This window comes from Orycteropus afer, unplaced genomic scaffold, assembly GCF_000298275.1.
Source record: "Orycteropus afer afer isolate SDZICR_OR568_19922 unplaced genomic scaffold, OryAfe1.0 scaffold00136, whole genome shotgun sequence".
Lineage (NCBI taxonomy): Eukaryota > Metazoa > Chordata > Mammalia > Tubulidentata > Orycteropodidae > Orycteropus > Orycteropus afer.
Genome location: NW_006921723.1, coordinates 233169 through 253333, shown reverse-complemented (window position 1 = coordinate 253333; position 20165 = coordinate 233169). Strand labels below are relative to the sequence as shown.

At 52.6% G+C, this 20165-nt stretch overlaps 2 protein-coding genes across 2 annotated transcripts in view; both read right to left on the bottom strand.

Annotated features, from left to right (window-relative positions):
• AP1M1 (adaptor related protein complex 1 subunit mu 1) overlaps positions 1-9520 on the bottom strand; it is a 37962-nt gene extending 28442 nt beyond the window's left edge. Inside the window, exons 1-3 of the mRNA XM_007945310.2 lie at positions 9441-9520; positions 3488-3644; positions 1538-1605 (exon numbers count right to left, since the gene is read on the bottom strand). Coding sequence (XP_007943501.1) covers positions 1538-1605; positions 3488-3644; positions 9441-9482 — 267 coding nt within the window. The 5' untranslated portion in view covers positions 9483-9520. The remainder of the gene's footprint in view (positions 1-1537; positions 1606-3487; positions 3645-9440) is intronic.
• A 5655-nt stretch (positions 9521-15175) lies between these two features.
• On the bottom strand, positions 15176-19854 carry FAM32A (family with sequence similarity 32 member A). Its single transcript, XM_007945309.2, has 4 exons — positions 19781-19854; positions 19523-19664; positions 17061-17114; positions 15176-15244 (listed from the first exon to the last, which is right to left on the bottom strand). Exons 1-4 carry the CDS (start codon positions 19852-19854, stop codon positions 15176-15178), a joined length of 339 nt encoding a protein of 112 aa, XP_007943500.1.
• Between the last annotated feature and the right edge of the window lie 311 nt (positions 19855-20165).

The following is a 20165-nucleotide window of genomic DNA, read 5'->3' as shown; positions in this document are numbered from 1 at the left end:
GTGTGGAGAGGGCCGGATAAAGGGAGAGGACGAGATGAATAAATGAAGGAATGCATACACAAACTCATCTCCCCCTCAGGCCCCGAAGCCCCTTCCCTCACAAGCCAACTCTGCCCAGCTTCAGGGCTCAGGGAACAGGGCAGGAAGACAGGAGCTGGGGAGGTGGGCAGGTACTTCCTGAGGCCTGGTCAGAACTCCCCACTGCCCCAACAAACACTGTCCTTCCCCCAGGCCTGTGGCCTCTCCCAAGCCTCTTACTAATTCCGACTATGAATGTCACCCTTAGCCCAAGATAAGAGTGACACAGGTGGTGGAGGAGAGCTACTGGAGACAGGACAGAGGTTCTTCCAGACTCTTCCGGCCCCATGAGCTGCCAGTTTGCACAGCAGTACGTGTGAATGTACTTTGCCCAGTTCAAGGGACGAGTTGGAGGATTCAAGAACGGACATGGGGCAGGAGGGGAGGGGCGGTTCATTAAGTAGCTCTGTCAGGCACAAGAATGAGAAGAAGGTCACTAAGGCGGAAAGGAACACTGACCACTGAATGGAGGGACAGGGCCCTTCTGCTCCCCTCCTCTAGCCTCCAGGACCGCCACTGCCAACTCTGCCACAACAGGCTGGGGAGCTGCCCCTCTCCCACCAGAGACAGCATCCAGCCCAGGGCAGGCCCCAGCTCTCCAGCCACATATGGGGCTTCTCTGGTGGGCTCGCTCTTCTCCTCCCCACATGTCCTCATCCCCCCCAAGCCTCTGATCCCCAGTACTCTCCCAGGAGGCTCTCAGGCTGGCCGCGCGGATACCACCTGAGCCCCAGCCCCCTGGACCTGAGTCTCCTCTAGTTGCCCCACCCCCCACTCTTCCCTGCTGGACCCCATGGCAGCTCCTCACTGGCCTCCCTGCTGCCTTCCAGTTCATTTCCTACTCAGAGTCAGAGAGACCGCTTAAAACCAGTCAGGCCACGTCAACTTCCTGCCTAAGGCCCTGCAACAGCTTCCTGTCACATTTAGAGTAAATCCTTACCTGACTCTCCCTACCCAGGTGGGCCCCATCCACCTGGCTGACCCCAGCCCAAGCTCTGTCCTTGCTCCCTGTCTTGGGCCCACACTGGCCTCCCTGATGGTGCCTGACCACATCACATGCACCCTTCTGCTCCTGCCCCAGGGCCTTTGCATGTGCTGTCTCCACCACTATCTCATCCTCAGGCCAGGCCAGGTGATTAACATCCCTTCTAGGTGAGTGTCAGGGCTGTGTCTTTAGATCCCTGTGGAGATGGTGGGCTGGCTCGGCCCAGCCCTCCTGCTGTTATCCTATTTCCCTGACCCCTGAGCATCAGCTGGGGGGACATATTTGTCCCCCCAGGGTCACCAGTAGCTCTTCCCAGGCCAGGCCAGGGGCAGCAGGGGCAGGGGCAGGGTACACACCTGCCTTCTCCTGCCCACATGCCTCCCCTAACCAGGGCAGGGCAGCAAACAAGGCTGCAGAGACGTACAGGGTGGCCTCAGCCTGCAGAGCAGAGAAGCACCCCCGCACTGAACTCACCTGCACCACCTTGTAGAGGAAGGAGAACACCAGCGACACGCACGCATTCTTCTTGGAGGTGGCGACCACTGTATGGGGAGTTAAGAAGCTTCTGGAAGTCAGTTCTGGTTCTTGGGTGTGTGGGAGCGGCCAGTCACCCACCATGTTCCCTTGGGCCAGGGCTCCTGCTGCTTTGTTAGCCACTACTGAGCTGGCACCCGACTCTTGGTGACCCTGTGCACAACAGAACAAAACGCTGCCTGGTCCAGTGCCACCCCCGTAATCAGCTGTGGATCGGACCATCGGGTTTTCACGGGCTAAGCTTCAAAAGTCAGTCACCTGGCCTTCCTTCCTAGTCTGTCTTAGTCTGGAAGCTCCCCCCGAAACCTGCTGTGGCTGTGTATGAGGCACATCAGCCAGGAAGTGCACCCAGGTCTCCGGAACGGACAGCAAGAATGCTACCACAGAACCAACACTGCCCCCCTGGCTAGGCCTACTGAGCACCTAGTCTGCACCAGGCACGGCACCAGCTCACAAGGGGTACTCAGCTGACACAAGGACCACCGAGATGCCAAAGGACTCAAGTCACCCCAGCCATAGGTCAGGAGATGATGCTGAGAAGAGAGCTAAGCAGTGACACCCATGAGAGACGGCAGAGGGGAGGAGGGCAGAGCGATCCGTGGAGTCACAGGGCTGAAGGCAGGAGGGACGTGGCATGGTCCAGGGGTGGGAGCAGGGCTCCCTCACCTTCTCTTCCCAAGCTGTGTGCCCACTGTGGCCAGGTACCCAGATGGCTCTGTGGAAGCAGCCAGGCCAGTTCCCACTGTGCCCCTCCTGGCCTGGCCCTGAGCACTCTCGCTCTTGAATCCAGCTTGGGTCTTCCTACCTGCTCAGTCGGCAATGTTATCAAGTGCCCAGGCTGCAGATGCCCCTACCTGCATGGGCAAGCCTCTATCATGGGGCCCCACACACAAGCCCTTCCTATTCCTCTGTGTTCCTGGCTTCCTCCTCTGCAGGCCCCAGCAGGTGCCCTGACTTCCCCAGGGGCTGTGTGCAACCCAGCACTGTTCCCTGCCAAGCTGTGAGCTCTGGGGACCACCTCTCACTCCCTCCCCCATTCACTGCCTTGCAGATACCAGAATGGATGCCGCCAAGTCAGAGAGGCAGGGCCACACCCTCAGGCTCCAGCTCCAAGGGTTTAACAAGGAGGCCAGCAGGTACACCGGCTCCGTTGGAAAACCCCCCTCCCCAACGACAATACAACCAATGGACAGACGGGAAGGGAAAGGACGTCACTCACACAGGGAATGCTGGGTAGGGACACCTGAAGGAGCCCTTGCCCTCTGCACCAGCGCCCAAGTGAGAATGCTGGGGCTTGAATGAGAACAGGTCCACCTGGTCCTGGTGAGATCGGACCACAACTGTCACCCCCACACACGTGCTGGGCAGCTATCACAGGACCAGGCGGCTGTGGGGAATGGCCTGACCACCCATGCACTGCTCACAGGGCTATAGACAGAGATATATGAGCAAAGAGCCACATGGCAGGGCCTGGGGATTCCTAAGCACACAAACCCCTAGGTGCTCCCTGACCCAGACCCGACTGGGCAGGTCTGAGCCTTCAGTTTCCAACCAGCTCCTGGGGGTGCTGCGGCCATGTGCACAGAAAAAGAACTACACCTGCAGGTCAATTCACATGCGCCAGCCCCAATGACAGTCGGGACCCTTTGTGGAGGCGGTGCGTCAGTCCACAAGGCAGACAGGAGGTGAAGGCTGGGCCAGCCTGCCAGCAGAGCCACGGGCTGCAGAGCCAGCCCTCCCCGCAGCACCAGGATATAGAAGATGCCTGGCCACAGTCGGGGGTGGAGTGACAGCTCATGAACGTACAGACACACAGTCTCGGCCACCCACAGGGAGATGCACACGCTCGCATGCTAATGCACACACACGTGCCATTCTCTGAAAGGATACGGTAGAGGTTGTTGTGCTTGATCCACATGAAGCGGACGCCACCATGGGCCAGGATGGGCGACAGCATCCCCTCCTCCTCCTTCTCCATCAGGATGGGCATGAAATGCTCCACCTCCGACATGTCCACGTCGCCACGGTAGTTCCGGCAGATGAGCACCTGGGGGGCAGGAAGGGAGGCGGTGGTCTTCACTTTCTGTCCTACAACTGGGTGCACGGGGCAGAAGGGGAGACCCGTGCAGGGAAACCGATCATGGCCTTGTCGGTGGGAGGGACGAGAGGCCGTCCTGCAGCCCTCCCCCAGGGAATGCTGCACACAGAGCACGTCCCAGAGGGAGCTCCACAGGGGAGGTCTGGGACTGGAGCAGCTGGAAGACACCAAAGGGCTCTCCCTGCTGACCCTCCCGCCCACGTCAGAGCCCCTAGGAGATGGTGCTGTGTTCACAAAACCACCTGGCTGACAGAGGCGGCCCTGCTCCTGGCTGCTCTTTCACAGCCCGTGGTGAGGGTGCCAAGCACCCGGAGCCCTCGTCTACTGAGGACAGTACTGTACAGCAGGACAATCACTTGGGAAAACAGTTTAGCAGTTTCTCAAAAAGTTATATATCTGCCCACCATGTGACCCAGCCAGTCCCCGCTGGCATTCACCCCAAAGCATCTTTATTTTCACTAGACGCATACTGGAGACAACGCAGACATCCCTTAACAGGTGACCGGAGAAACAGTGTGTCCACCTACACCATGGTGCACACTGCAGCAAGGGACAGGAAGGAATGCCTGATGTGACGATGTGGGCAAGATTTGGATCCTGATGCTCAGAGAGGGGAGCACATAGACTGTGCTGCCTGGGGGGTAGGTGGGGCCGAGGGGCGCAGGGAGAAGGGGAAGCTCAGCACGGCCTCCTAGGGCACTCACCCGGCCTCACTCACAAGTGTGCGCTCAGACACCTGAGGTTTATTATGTATAAATCACAGCTTGATAAGGGACTAAGAGGCAGGTTTGGAAACACATGCCAGGTACACCCGGAGCTGCTGCGGCTCCATGTCCTGTGAGGGCAGTGCTGCAGGTTCTAAGGGTGCCATTGTAGAAGTAACCCACCTAGACTGCCCTTCCTTGGGACATGAGGCTCAGGATGAGAGCGACTGTCTATCCTGTCAGGCCGAGAGGGTGTGATGAGAGCACACACAAATGAGCACCTTCTTCCCTAGTCTGTCTGCACGTGGGCACACATGTGCACACACACATCCCTCCTAGTATCTCTGCTCACATGTGCACACGCACACACACTGCCCCATCTTCTTAGCCTGTGGCTCAGGGACACAGCCCCCAGGTGGGGCAGCCCAGCTGAGGGGCTCTGCATGCCCTTGAACCTCTCCTTGCTGACCCCAGGAGGGGGACCGTCATTCTCACAGAGATTGGCAGTGGTGCCCAGAGAGGTGACTGCTCATTAAGATCACCCTATGAGCACAGGCATGTTCTTGCCCACTCCTGGCAGGGCCACTGCTGCCGCTAAGCCCTGCTCCTGGGACATCCCTGGGCCACCCTTTCCTCCAGTGTCCCTCCTCTGGGGTGCCGCTGGCACAGGCAGGTGCCCTGGCCCAAGCCCTCAAAGGGATGGTGGAGGGATGTATGTGCTCAACCTGGGTGTGGCTGCATAGAGGTTCACATACTTAGTACGTGATGCTGTAGGGTGAGTCATCCTGGGCCTGGGGACAAGGCGCAGCCAAGACAGACCCAGGGCCTCCTGAGGCTCAAGGCTTGATCCTTACACCATGGGGGCAGGCGCCAAGGCTGGCCTCAGTTGAAGATCACATATCCCAAACAAGCTGCAAGACAGGATAGACTAAATGGGACAGTCCTACCCCTGCTGCCACTCTTGACCAGCCCCTGGTCCCTTCTCTACAATAGTGAGAGGGGCCATCTTAAACCAAAGTCAAGTCGGCTCTCCCTGCTGCTGACATTGCCACCTACATGGCCTCCGCTGCACCGAGAACATACCCTGAGCCTTGCCCCAACATCTGCGGGGCCCTGGCCTGGCCCCTCACCGTCCTGCAGCCCCTCCTCTGCTCTCCCTGTTCACTCCGTTCCAGTCCTGCTAGCCTCTGAACACACATCTCTGCCCCAAGGCCTTCGCGCTTGCGGGCCTCAGCCCACTCCTCACTGCCCAGCCTCAGCACAGTTCACCCTGACTAAAGACCGGTGCTCCACGCCCTCCCCAGCCTGGCTTCACGCGTCCTCAATGCCCCCGCTTCCCCATGTTCCATCTGTTGGCCCCATGGAGTGGCATACTCCCCAAGAGCTACAACCACCTCCTTCCAGTCAGCACATGGACAGAACCCAACCACAGGAGGGACCCAGTACTGTGTGGGGTGAGCATGGGATAAGGAGGTACAGACAGCAGAATAATGCCTGGGTTTCTGGTCCAGACAACCACCCGGAGGGCGTAACTCACTGAGGTGTGAGCACTGAAGAGAGCAGGCCTGGGGGCGAAAGGAGTTCCTTTTGGGAAATGCAGAACGTGTGGTGGCTGTGGGGCTGCTGAGGGGTCCAGAAGCCAGTGCTTGGATAGGTACAAATTTGAGTTGCTGACACACCCCGTCCCTGGGTGTCACAAATGGTTTGCACTCAACTACTAAAGGTTGGTGGCTTGAACCAAGCCAGCAGACCATGGAGAAAGGCCTGGTGATCTGCTTGCTTAAAGATCACAGCCAAGAAAACCCTAAGGTGCAGTCCTACTCTGTAACACACAGGGTCACTCTGAGTCAGAATCTACTTGACAGCAACTGGATTGTTTTTTCTGACACACCCAGGAAAGGATTGGTACAGAGAGATACCCTCAGGTCTGAGCCAACATCCGAGAGGAAGCAAACGAGGAGGGCCCACAGAGGGCAGCAGGAGAGACAGGAGGACAACCAAGCATGGCACTGCAGACACATGCTGGAGGAGGTGGTCAGCAGCGCCAGAGGCTAGAGAGACCAGAAAACAGAGGTGGAGGGGCCTGTGGCCATGCTGCTCCCCACTCTGGTCGGCAGAGACTTGCGGTCACACATTGCTTCGGGTGCCATTCATTAGCATTGGTCAAATACAGTCTACTCAGGAGGCAAGCTTTTAAGGCATCAAGTCCATAGGGAGTGAGTGGAAGACGAAAAGTCATCTTGATTGCTGAGAAGGAGCCCAAAAGGCAAGACCAGTGACGCTTTTCTACGCCACAATATCCCCATGGTGACTCCCTCTCCCTGTGTCCCTCGGTCCCCCTTCTCCTGGGTGACAATCTCCCCATGGTGGTAGCTCCTCCTCATGTCCCTGTATCTCCTCCCATCTGTACATCTCAACACCCACGGGCCCCTAGTGCTGCCCTCCAGGCATGGGCATTACCCAGGATGAGCGGCTCTCCAGCTCCAGTGGCTGCCCTTTACCCTGTGTGCCCAGTGGGCTGCCTCCCTGTCAACATGACTGCCACGTGGTCACCCTCCAAAACACAAAGCTGGCACTGCCCTTCTTCAGGGGCCTTTTGTAATCACCTTCCTTCCTTCGCCCAAAGCGAGGTTGAGCAACTGCAGTCCTCAGGCCTTGTCCCTGCCCTTGTGGCTGCTGGATCCAACCAGCTGGATCTGACCGGCCGGTAAATCTCTGCAGCGAGTCCAACCTGGAAGGCAGGACGGGCTTGGGGCCGAGCCTTGCAGATTGCTCAGTGAGTCCTCACAACATCCCCAAAATGGCCTCTCCTGACTGATGAAGAAAGTGAGGCCCAAGGGGAGGTACCTGCCGAGGCCACAATCTGTGCTGTAGGGACAGGTGCTGAGCTCACCCAGACCTCACGGCCACAGGGACCCCCTGTGCCTGGCACAGTGTTTGGTTCGTGCTAGGTACTCATGTAACACCTGCCGAAGAAGGTGTGAGTGAGCCAGACACAAGGCCAAGGCAGAAGCAGAGTAGAACACAAGGCTTCGGGGTGCACTGTCCCCCTTACCCTGGGCCTGGGGCATCCATCTTCCCTCCCTCTGAGAAGGTGAGGCAAGGAAGCCCAGCATGGGACCCATAATCTGTTGACCCTGGATGGCCTCCAAGGAGGGCAGCCTGGGTGTCCCCTCAGGAGAAAGGTGCTGGGAGTGGGGAGAGGGGCTGCCACTTCACCCCTTAGCCCTTCTGCACTAATTGTCCTCCACCCCCCCCCCCCCGATAACAGGACTTAACACCCACATACTTCTCGCTCGTCCTTGCCACTTTTGGGATCTGTTTTGTCACTCTCAGGTGAGAGGCCAGACACCACTGCCTTTCGTCCCCCAGGGTGGGCTTGGCCATTGCCTTTCAGCAGCCCATGTCTGAAAGAACTCCATGACCCCTCCTTCAAGTAATTTTCTCAGACCACCCGCCATAAGGTCCCTGGGTGGCTCAAGTAGTTTATGCTTGGCTACTAAACTAATGGTTGGCAGTTCGAACCCAACCAGTGGCAAGGAGGAAGAAAGTCCTGGCCATCTGCTTCCATAAAGATTACTGCCAAGAAAACCCTGTGGGACACAGCTCTACCCTATAACATACAGGGTCGCCATAAGTCAGAGTCAACTCGATGTCAAGGAGCTTGGTTTGGGTTTTTTAAACAGATTCTCCTGGGAAAGGTGGCCGCTTCCTGGAACCAGCACAGCCTCCTAGTCCAGCTACGTCAGACCCTCCCTCACACCTCAGTGGACATGCTATTCCCTTGGGTGCCCTCCCTGACCCCTGATGCGGCAGGACCTCCTTACTACTATAGGTGATCACTACTCCCCCACTCCAATGAATACTGGCTTGTGCTTTTTGAAGTTACTGCCCATCTTCCCCACCAGATTGTGGTCTCCACAAGACAGGGGCTGGCTGTGCTTTCTGCTCCTCCTGCCTGGGGTTAGTCCTTGGACAGTGCAGTTACACTAGTGCAGTTACACTAGACTACTTGCCGGAAGGCTGGTGATTTGAACCCACACAGGCCTGGCGATCTGCTTCTGAAAGGTTATAGCCTTGAAAACCCTGCAAAGCACAGTTCTACTCTGAGCAGTTGGTTGCTTGCTCATCAGTTGAAATTGACTAGCAATTAACAAGTAACATTTTGGAGTCCCTGGATCATACAAATGCTTTACAAGTTTGGCTCCTAACTGATAAGTTGGTGGTTCAAGTGCACTCAGAGATGTCTTGCAAGAAAAGCCTGAGGATCTATACTTCTGAAAGGTCACAACCCTGAAAACGCTATGAAGCAGTTCCCTGCACACATGGGGTGGCCATGAGTCAGAGACAGCCTGGTGCTCAGCACCAGCTCACAAAAATCAACTTAGTCAGTGGGTGATTTGGGTTTGAGCCTTAGGACCGACGCCTCAACCTGCCATTTCTCTGCCACCTGGGTGACCTTGGGCGGGGTGCTTCAGCATCTGTGCCTCAGTTTCCCCCTTTGCACATTGACGCTCCTACCACCCACTTCATCTAACTCTGTAGAGAATCAGTGTCACCATGAAAGCTCATTAACGCAATACCTACAAGGCGAAATGGCATGGAGAAAATACCGGGTGAATAGTAGAGGCTGCGCCCGCCAGGGCGGGATGAGCCCCAGGGCATACAGTCCCTGCCACGCCTCGCCACCTGGGGCCACCGGTCGCAAGGCCCTGCCCTCCCCGCGGCCTCCTGGACCCCCACGGAGGCCAGAGTTCCCGGCCCGCGCTCAGAGGCTGCGAAGGTCGTGCAGCCAGTTAGCTGGCCATTGCCAGGCGGGGGCACACCACTGCGTCACCTAGCAACAGGGCAGGGCTGTCAGGTAGAAGACCCCGCCCGATATCCTAGCAATGGGGTGGGGCGCTCAGGTGCGGTCTTGGGGCCTCCCAGCCTCACACCCGGGTGGGGTTCACTGGCCAGTTACCTAGCAACGGGGTGGGTCCCCACTGGGCGAGGCCCCCGCCAGTTGCCTGGCAACGGAAAGGGTGGGGCGCCTGAGTACCTTGCCCTTCAAGTCCAGCACGTAGACGGCGCTAGCAGACATGGCGGCGGCGGGAGGCCTCGGCGATAGCCTCGGCGGTGGCGGCGGAAACGGCCGGGAGTTGAATAAGGCCGGGCTCGCCCCGCCACAGTCCGTCTCCACTTCCGGTCCAGGAGCCGCGGTAGGACCGTTATGTCCGGTCCGGGCGGAGCTGCCAGTACTGCGCAGGCGTAGGGAGGAATGTACGCAGGCGCGGAAGCCCTTTGTGGGCCATGTTTCCTGCCCCCGCCTCTAGGAACGCGGAAGCCGGGTGTGAACCCTATCTTCCGCCCCCGCCGCCAGGGGCCCCCCAGCAGGTCAGGTGAGAAATGCCAAAGGTGGACACCTCTCTACTCCGCGCTGGGGCTCAGGCTTTATGGAGGTGCAGTCTGGTGGGGAAGTCTCGGAGACTCTGGTAGGAGGGGCGAGATGGCAGTTACTTGGAAAGAGATCAAGCAAACTGACAGGCAGTCCAGCCTTACACTGCAGTAAATACCGGTGACCAGTCGGTGTCAACGTTCGTCCGTGAACAAGCGTGGTTTTCTGCCTGTTTATTACCTGAAATGGTCGTGTGAAAATCACGCCCCCATGGAATATAGATAAAAATAATAGTTTGCTTTTTCTTTTTGTTTTATTGTGGTGAAAGTACATATAACAAAACATTCAACATTTCAACAGGTTTTTACATGTACAATTGATGCTGATTACGTTCATTAGACAAGTTGTGGGATAACATCAGGGACATCATACATGAAGAAAGCAAAAGGTCATTTAAAAGACAGCAAGGGAAGAGAAGACCAAAATGGATGTCAAGAGAGACTCAAACTTGCTCTTGAAAGGAGTAGCTAAAGAGAATGGAAAAAATGAAATAAAAGAGCTGAATAGAAGATTTCTAAAGGCAGGTCAAGAGAAAAAAGTATAATGAAATGTACAAAGACCTGGAGTTAGAAAACCAAAAGGGAAGAACACACTTAGCATTTCTTAAGAAGAAAGAACTGAAGAAAAAAATCAAGCCTTGAGTTGCAATATTGAAGGATTCTATGAGAGCTCTGGTGGCCGAGTGCCTAAGGCATCTGACTGCTAACCAGAAGGCTGGTGGTTCAAACCCACCAACCACTCCTCGGAAGGAAGACTGGGCAATCTACTTCCATAGAGATACCACCTCAGAAATGCAAGGAGGGGTTGCTGTGAGTTGGGACCAACTTGATGGCAGTAGGAGATGGGCAAAATATTGAATGATGCAGGAAGCATCACAAGAAGATGGAAAGAATACCCGGAGTCACTGTACCAAAAATAATTGGTCAATGTTCAACCATTTCAGGAGGTAGCATATGATCAAGAGCCAGTGGTATTGAAGGAGGAATCCAAGCTGCACTGAAAGAATTGGTGAAAAATAAGGTTCCAAGAATTGGCAGACTACCCACTGAGATGTTTCAACAAAGGGATGCAGTGCTGGAGGTGCTCGTTTATGCCAAGAAATCTGGAAGACAGCCACCAGGCCAACAGAATGGAAGAGATCCATATTTGTGCCTATTTGAAAGAAAGGTGATTATAGTGCAGTGAATTACTTGGTGTGGCTCTTCTGGCCATGGTCTTTGTGACTCCCACCAGATGACTAGGTGGAATGGAACTATGTAAATGTAAGGTGCTTGTGGTCTGGCTTGTTAGTAATGTAAATAACCCCCTTTGTGGGGGTGGCACCATGGAAATAAGGCGTATGGAACCCTAATGTCAGTATTGGTCAGTTTTGTCATTCCATTAGGCTTAAAACGAGCCATCCTAGAGGTGGAAAAGGGGAATCTCACTACCAGCAAGAAAGAAAAGCCAGGAGTGGAGTACATCCTGAGACCTGAGTTCTCCACGCAGAGATGGCAGAGAGATAGCAGCAGCAGAACTAAGGGACCAGCATGAGATGGTGGCAGATTTGCCAGCCCACAGAGTGAGAAAGCTAAGTGCCTTTGGGCAGGAGGCTTGCTAGCAAAGTGGGGTGCACCTAGGTGTACCTATCAGCAGAACTAAAAGAGCTTTATAACACTTACCAGAGCAGGGCAAAGGCCAGGCCAAGAGGCATGTCAGGCCAAAGAGAGGCATGTCAGGCATGGCTGAGAGGAGCTACTCTAATCGAAGAATTGTATCTTGAGCATTCCTGAACCTGAATTGTAACCTGTTACTTCCTGAATGGGAGCTCTGGTAGCGTAGTGCCTAAGGCACTTGACTGCTAACCAGAAGGCTGGCAGTTCAGATCCATCAACCACTCCTCAGAAGGAAGATGGGGAAATCTACTTCCATAGTGATACTGCCTCGGAAACCCAAGGAGGGGTCGCTATGAGTCGGGTCCGACTCAACGGCACATAACAACAACAACAACAACAACTTCCCTAATAAATTCCATCACTGAGTATTGTCTATGAGTTCTGTGGCCATTACAGTGAATTGTCGAATCCAGCAAAGAAGGAGACAGTGCCATGAGAGGGATAGTTGGTGTCAGAATTGGTAAAAAGGGAGGGTGGTGGCATGTCTGACTTTCATCTCATAGGAATCAGCCTTGGGCTGCCGGTGGTGATTGTCTCTCCCCCTTGTGAAGTTAAAGGAGCTAAGATGACAATGCCTCCATACCCTTTATGCAGTGATTGAAGTGAATGAGGAAATTATCAAACAATATCATTAATATCACAAGCAAGTAAAATTTTGCAGAAGATAATTCAAAGATGGTTGGTAGCAGTACATTGATAGGGAACTGCCAGAAATTCAAGGTGAATTCAGAAGAGGGCATGGCATGAGGGATATTATTGCTGATGTCAGAGGGACCTTGGCTGAAAGCAAAGAATACCAGAAAGATGTTTACGTGTGTCTCATTGACTACACAAAGGCTTTTGACTGTATGGATTATAACAAATTATGGATTACATTGTGGAGAATGGGACTTCCACAATACTTAATTATGCTCAGAAGCTCTGGCAGTATAGTGCCTAAGGCATCTGACTGCTAACCAGAAGGCTGGTGGTTCAAACCCACCAGCAACTCCTCAGAAGGAAGATTGGGCATCTACTTCCATAGAGATACTGCTTCGGAAACCCAAGGAGGGGTCACTGTGAGTTGAATCAACTTGAGGGCAGTAAGTTTTTGTTTTTTGTTTTTTGAATGTGCTCATGAGGAACCTGTATTGAACATAGACCAAGAGGTAGTTCGAACAGAACAAGGGGATACTGAATGTTTAAAATGGAAAGGTGTGTGCAGGGCTGTATCCTTTTACCACACATATTCAATCTGTATGCTGAGAAAATAATCCAAGAAGCTGGACTATATGAAAAATAATGTGGCATCTGGACAGGAGAGTCATTAACAACCTGTGATACACAGGTGACACAACTTTGCTTGCTAAAGGTGAAGACTTGAAACACTTATTGATGAAAATCAAAGACTACAGCCTTCATTATGGGCTACACCTCAATATAAAGAAAACAAAAATCCTCAGCTGGAACAATAAACAACATGATAGATGGAGAAAGACTGAAGTTGTGAAGGATTTCATTTTACTTGGATCCACAGTGCCCATGGAAGCAGCAGTCAAGAAATCAAACGATGTATTATTGCACTGGGCAAATCTGGTTCAAGAGATCTCCTTAAAGTGTCTTAAGAGAAAGGTGCTGCTTTGAAGACTAACGTGCACCTGACCTAAGCCATGGTATTTTTAACAGCCCTGTATGCTTGGGACAGCTGGACAACAAGTAAGGAAAACTGCAGAATTGATGCATTTGAATTGTGGTGTTGATGAAGAATATTGAAGGGACCATGGACTGCCAGAAGTAGTAACAAATCTGTCTTAGAGGAAGTATAGCCAGAATACTCCATGGAAAAAAAGAACAGCCAGACTTTGCCTCTCATACTTTAGTCATACTGTCCCTCAAGGGACCAGTTCCTGGAGAAGGGTATCATGCGTGGTAAAGTGGAGGGTCAGAAAATGGGGAAGACCCTCAGGATGGATTGACACAGTGGCAGCAATGAAGCACTCAAGCAGAGCAAGAGTTGTCAGAATGGCACAGGCCCGGGCAGTGTTTTTGTTCTTTTGTATGTAGGATCTCAACTCAGCAGCACCTAACAGAATCATCATGTTTTGCATCCATCACTGTTTCTAAATTTTTCCAACACCCTTAATAGTTTGTTGCCCCTTAAGAAGTAACTTTCCCTTCTCCCACCCCTGGTTAGAAAAACAAAAACAATTACCATCAGTGATTCCTACTCATCATTACCCCACACATTACAGGATAGAACTAACTGCTCCATAGGGTTTTCTAGGCTGGTGGCTATTTGGTTAAGCACTCAGCTGCTAACCAAAAGGCTGGCAGTTCAAACCCACCCAGTAGCTCCACAGGACAAAGACCTGGAGATCTGCTTCCATAAAGATTATAGCAAAGAAAACCCCAGGGAGCAGTTCTGCTCTGTCACATAGGGTCACAGTTGGAATCAACTCAATGGCACCTAAGAAATCTTTATGGAAGCAGATCGCCAGGACTTTCTTCTGTGGCACCACTGGGTGGTTTTGAACCACCAATTTTTAATAGTCGAGCATAAACCATGTGTACTACCCAAGGACCTTTTTTTAGTACTTCGAGGTATGCGTATCCTTCACATGCAATAAAAAGGCAGCATTCCCAATGGAGACCAAACAGCTTATAAGGAAGACACACAGACTCATATTTAATAACTGGTTGTTGCTTTAATTTTCAGTTCACTTATTATACCCTCAAGCATAACACTTTTTGTCTTCTCACTTTGTTACTCTTTTGGAAGCTGTGTCAATAGAAACTGCCTTCTTCGGTAGAGTACACAGATGGAGCCTCATCCAGTAAACCCAGGCCCCCAAAGACCCTGGATCTCCAGGACCAGTAATGGGGTCCTCCCATTTGACCATCTATGTGTGTCTGCAGGGGTTCAGCCTTGGGCCTGTCACCTCAACAGGCTCCAGGTCATGTGCCAACTCTGAGTAACTATGGGGACTGATTGGAGCCCTGGTTGAGGGGAGAGTCAGGCGGTGTCTGGATTCCATTACAAAGATAACTGTGACCAATTAGTGATGTCTGCCAAGGAGGCTGTGGTGACATCCATTAGAAATGTCTGGAATGGGGAAACTGGGGGAGGGGCTGCCAGCCAGTCACAGGCTCAGGAAAGGACCAGGCTGGACATGCTATCTTTGCCATGGGCGGCTGTCCTCTGTATCTCAGGCAGGAGGGCTGTGGCGGTGGTCGAAGTCCATGAAGCCATGGGCAGTTTCCCTAGGTCCTGGATGGAGCTTAATCCTCAAGCTAATAGGAGCCTAAAAGTCCACATACCTGGGGGTCTGTACACTACAGGCCACAACAGGATAAGGATAGTTTCTTATCCTCTGGAGTCAGTTTATCTGGGTGAAGAGAGCTGGCTGGTTGTCCTCAGGCTTAAATGAAACTCGGAGAACTAAACATTCTTACGTGGCACTTAAAAAGAACAACTTCAACCTCCAGATTAACTTCCAAAGCTTTCCAGTCCACACTAAAAAGGTTTATCTTCTACAGTCTACTGAGAAACCAAAATTGAGTGAAAGGACAGTGTTTAATCAAGTTCCAGAACAAGACGAGTTTCAAAAAGCACCGCTGCAGCAGAAAATGCAAAGGTACCCAATATAGACCCAGGTTCATCTTCCACTTCCCCTTGAGACCACATCATGCCCAGAGGCCAAGAAGCTACTTGGTCCAGCTGACTTTTGGGATGTCGTAATGCTCAGTGAGTGTGTCCAGGTGTCTGTTGAAGTCCTGGGAAAGTCAAAGAGAAAGACCGTCTCAGCACAGACCCATGCAGGGCACAAGGGGGTCCACAGCCTTGCCCACCCAACCTCTTCCACATCCTGTCTCTTCTCTGGAAACATCCTCCTCTCCATTTAAACCCAACCTGTCAGGTCCTGTAGATGCCCGAACCCTGGTTTCTCTCTTGAATGACCTCAGGATGACCCTGTGATGATTAATTTCATGTCAACTTGACTAGGCAATGATGCCCAGCTGTTTGGTCAAACATAGTCTAGATGCTGCTGTGGTGGTTCAGTGACAGAATTCTTGCCTTAGAGGTGGGAGACAAAGTCCTAGTCCCGAACAATACACCTCATGCCCAGCCACTGCCCATCTGTCTTTGGAGGCTTGTGTGTTGTTATGATGCTGAACAGGTGTCGGCAGCGACTCCAGACTAAGATGGGCCTGGAAGAAAGGTTTGGTAATCTACTTCTGAAAATCAGCCAGAGAAAACCCTATGGATCACAGTGATCTGATCCACAACCCACAAGGATGGTGCAGGGTCGGGCAGTGTTGGGTTCCATTGTGCATGGGGTTACCATGAGTTGGGGGCCAATTGATGGCAGCTAACAAGCATCTAAGTCACTGCTCTTAAGCAGATCACCCTCCATAATGCAGGTGGGGGGCCTCAACCAAGCAGCTGAAGGCCTTAAGAGCAAAACCCGAGGCCTACCAATTTTGGAACACAAGACTGAAGGAGCCTCTAACTTTCTCTAACACCGCAGTCTCATGACGAAAATCTTCAAAGTAACTCCTCTCTCCCTGCCTCCATCTCCATTTCTCTCTTTCTCTCTCTCTACATATATACATATGTATACCTCACTGCCATCAAGTCGATTCCGACTCCTAACAACCTGTTGGGTTTTTGAGGCTACAAATCTTTATGAAGTTGATCACCCATCTTCCTTCCATGAAGCAGCTGGTGGGTTTGAACTGCTGACCTGGTTAGCAGCCAAGAGCCTTATCCAAGACGCCACCAGAACTAACCCAAGTCATGGTATTTTCAATTGCCTCATATGCATGGGAGAGCTGGACAATGAGTAAAGAAGACTTGAAGAAGAGTTGATGCTTTTGAGTTGTGGTGCTGGAGAAGAATGCTAAGGTACCATGGACTGCTAAAAGGACTAACAGATCTGTCCTGGAAAAAGTGCAGCTGGAATGCTCCTTGGAAGCAAGAATGGCCAGACTTGGTCTCACCTACTTTGGTCATGTTGTCAGAAGGGACCATTCCCTGGAGAAGGGTATCATGCTTGGTGAAGTGGAGGGTCAACAAAAATGGGGAAGGCCCTCAATGAGATGGATTGACACAGTGGTTGCAATGATGGGCTCAAGTATAGCAAGGACAGTAAGGCTGACACAGGACCAGGCAGTGTTTCATTCTGTTGTACATAGGGTTGCTATAAGTCGAAGATGACTTGATGGCACCTAACAATAACATATACATGTATGTATGTATGTGAATACACAGAGATCTTGGTGGTGTTACCTGCCATTGAGTCAGTTCCCAACTCACAGCAACCCCATACACAATGGAATGAAATGCTGCCTGGTCCTACACCAGCGCCATGACTGGTTACAGACCAGACCATTGTATCCATAGGGCTTTCAAAGGCTGATTTTTGGAAGTAGATCACCTTTCTTCCTAGTCTATCTTAGTCTGGAAATATATATGTTTAACTGATTCTGTTTCTCTGGAGAACCCTAAGATGCCCCCTTTCCCACCAACACTCAGTGGCTCCCTCTGCCCAGTTCTCTCCCCACTGTTACCACTGGGCTCCTGACTGACCTCCACTCTCTGCTTGTGGGTTTTGGATGCTTTCTTCAGGATCCTCTCCATTTGCTGAAAGAGATGAGAGAGGGAGGTGAGTTTAAAGGCTCAACTCAACCCCAGCTAGCATGGGACAGGAGTAGGGGCCTGGGCACCCTGGCTCTCACACCAAGAACAGCTGGAAGTCTCAGGCCACACACCAGGGCCTCATTCAACACCATTCAGGCTGGTCCAACAGGGAGGTCCAGCCTAACACATGCCACCAGGCACCCAGGCCAATGGTACCCTGGTCCTGGCCTCCACCAACAGCCAAATCACACCCTTCTGCCCCCCACAAGGGGCAGACTCAGATCCCAAGGACAACACTCCCCCCTTACTTCCCTCCTTCCTTGCTGCTGTTCCCTCCTAGGCTCCTCTGCCACCCTCTAGTCACGAATGCCATGGAGCTAAGCTCTCGAACCCAAGATGTCTTCTCTATCAGTGTCCCTCAGAGGGTTCCACCCAATGCCACAGTGATTCCCAAACATGCATTGGCACCCAGACCACTCCTCCACTCAGGCTGAGATTTCAATTGCCTACAAGCATCTTCCATCTGGATTTCCAACAGGCATCCCAAACTTAACTTCTCTAAAACTCAAGTGTTGATTGCCTCCTCTGTGAAACCTGTTTTACCACCAGTGGTTCTTTCCATGTTGGTAAACAGTATCTTCATTCACTCAGTGCTCTGGTCAAGCATCCTGGTCACCCTTGATTCTTTCTTAGCCTATAACCAGTCTATCAGCAAATCTTGCAGTTCTTCCTTCAGAATTGATCCAGCATCTGATTCCTTCCACCAGCTCTGCTGTGACTGCCCTCCTCCAAGCCCCTAACTTCAGTCACCATGATGGCTGCATCAGCCTCTCCCTCACCATACCCAAGCTAAGCAGTAAAATTTCAGCCCTGCCTCTGAGTATAACCTTAGGCCAGAGACTGAAATGCATTCACTCATCTAATCCTCACCACAACCCTATGAGGTACAATCTTTAGCCCCACTTTACAGATGGAAAAACTGAGGCGTGGTAGGGCTAGCTAAGTGCCCAGAGTCACTCCCCTGACAAGCAGCGGAGACAGGGTCAGAACCAGGTCTGCCTCCCAGCACTGGTGAGTCCAATGTGGTTTTCTGTATGACTGAATTAGGCCTGGAGGTAATGAGTTAGCTTTTCCTGATGTCGCTGGAATGAATCACCCAGAATAGGGTTTCTCAGCTTCGACACCAATGACATTTGGTCCCAAATCATTCTCTGGACTGAGGTTGCCCTGTATACTGTAGGATAATGAACAGCATCCCTGGTCTCTACCCACAAGATGCCAGTGGCACTGCTTCCTCTAACTGTTGACAACCAAAAAGGTCCAAAGACATCACCAGTGTTCCCTGGGGTGGGACTGTGCTGGGTGAGCAACCTTGGACTTGGGCCTGATCCCCACAAGACACTGCATTCCATAATCATCTGACCTACTGACATCTTAGGATGCTGCACACGTTTAAATCCACACACTAAATGGGAAGGAGACAGGAGGGAAATCACAGAAGCTGGAGGACCATCTGGTCCGTACCCTGTAACCCATCAGGAGTGTATTATGTATGCTGTGAGCAGGGATCCAGGCCAAGCATTTCCCAAAGAATGCTGAGTTTCCCTATCATGGCACTGTTGACATTTGGTTCCAGATCATTCTCTGGGGTGGGGGCCATCCTGTGTATTACAGGACGGTGAACAGCACTGCTGGCCTCTACCCGTAAGATACCAGTAGCACTCACCCCCTGCAGTTGTGACAACTGTCTCCAGACATGGCCAAGTGTCCTGGGGGCAGGGGCATCTCTCCCAGTTGAGAATCAGTAATCTAGGCTGTGTATTCCCTCCCCACAACAAAACCAGTTCAGTCCCCGTGACTGGCCTTGGCTTATCTAATCCTGACCTCTCCTGTGCCCCACTCCTCAAACTTACTGTTTAATGCTGAGAAATGACTTATTGGAACCATGAAACACAACACGTGAACCTGCCAAACAAAGTGCTCAATCGTGGAAACGGACTCCATGGTGACTTAAAGCAATGAGCATGGCCACCAAACACTATGTTAGACCCAGTGCTAAGTGCACTGCCTGCATTAGTTCTCACTATCGTGATACCGCTCTCGTGACTCCTACAGACGAGGAAACTAAGGCACGGAGAGAAAGGCACTGGTCCAGCGTTAGCAAATGAGCGACAGCGCTGGGATCCAGGCCGAGGCTCTAGCTCTGGCTGTCTCCTCTGCGATCCACGCGGACCAGCGGAGCCTTCTCGTTCTGGAGCTCCGCCAGCTCCGAGGGCTTCTTCTCTCCCTCACACAGCATCCTTTCCCCGGAATTAGGGGCCTTTCTGGCCCCTCGCCCTCCTCCGAGGGTCCAGGGCAGACTCCCAGCCCTGCCTCCGCCCTCGCCCCTCCTGCTCGGCTCCCCGCCTCACCCTCTTCTCCTGCATCTTCTCGAAAGCCGCCTGGGCCGGGGTCCGCTTGTCCAGGCCTCGCCGCTTTTCCTCCTCGTTCTTTTTGTTCGTTCCCATCGCTTCCAGAAGTTTCGCCTTGTCTTTGTCCTTCTTTTTCTTTTTCCTGAAAGGGAACACAAGGAGATGGGGGTGAGGTCAGGTCAGACGGCAAGAACCCGGGGTACCGGGAAAAGGCCTCAGGAAACAGGGGACAGGACCCCCTCCCTTCCCGGACCTCACCGCTTTGTCACTCCGAGCTCTGCGACGCCTTTCAGTTTCAGGGGTCCCTTCTGGACCTGTTCGTAGGCCTCCATAGCGCCCACCCGAAGTCGGTAGATAAACAGCCACACTTCCTGTTTGGTAATACTATTTCCGCCTGCGTGCCCACCTCACTTCTTGATTGGCCAATCCTGGCGACATGCGTGCGCTCTTGTTGTCTGTATACGTGCCACACTTCCGGGTTGTGAGCCTGGCAGAGAGTCAGACGCGCACGCGTCTTTCTTGTGTAATACCTGCAGCACTTTGGCCGCCCACTTCAGTTTCTCAGCGCTAAAGCGGGGCACCCTTTTAGTCCTTTAAAGACAATTTGGCAAAAAACTATTTTTCTAAAACTTGGCACCTTTTT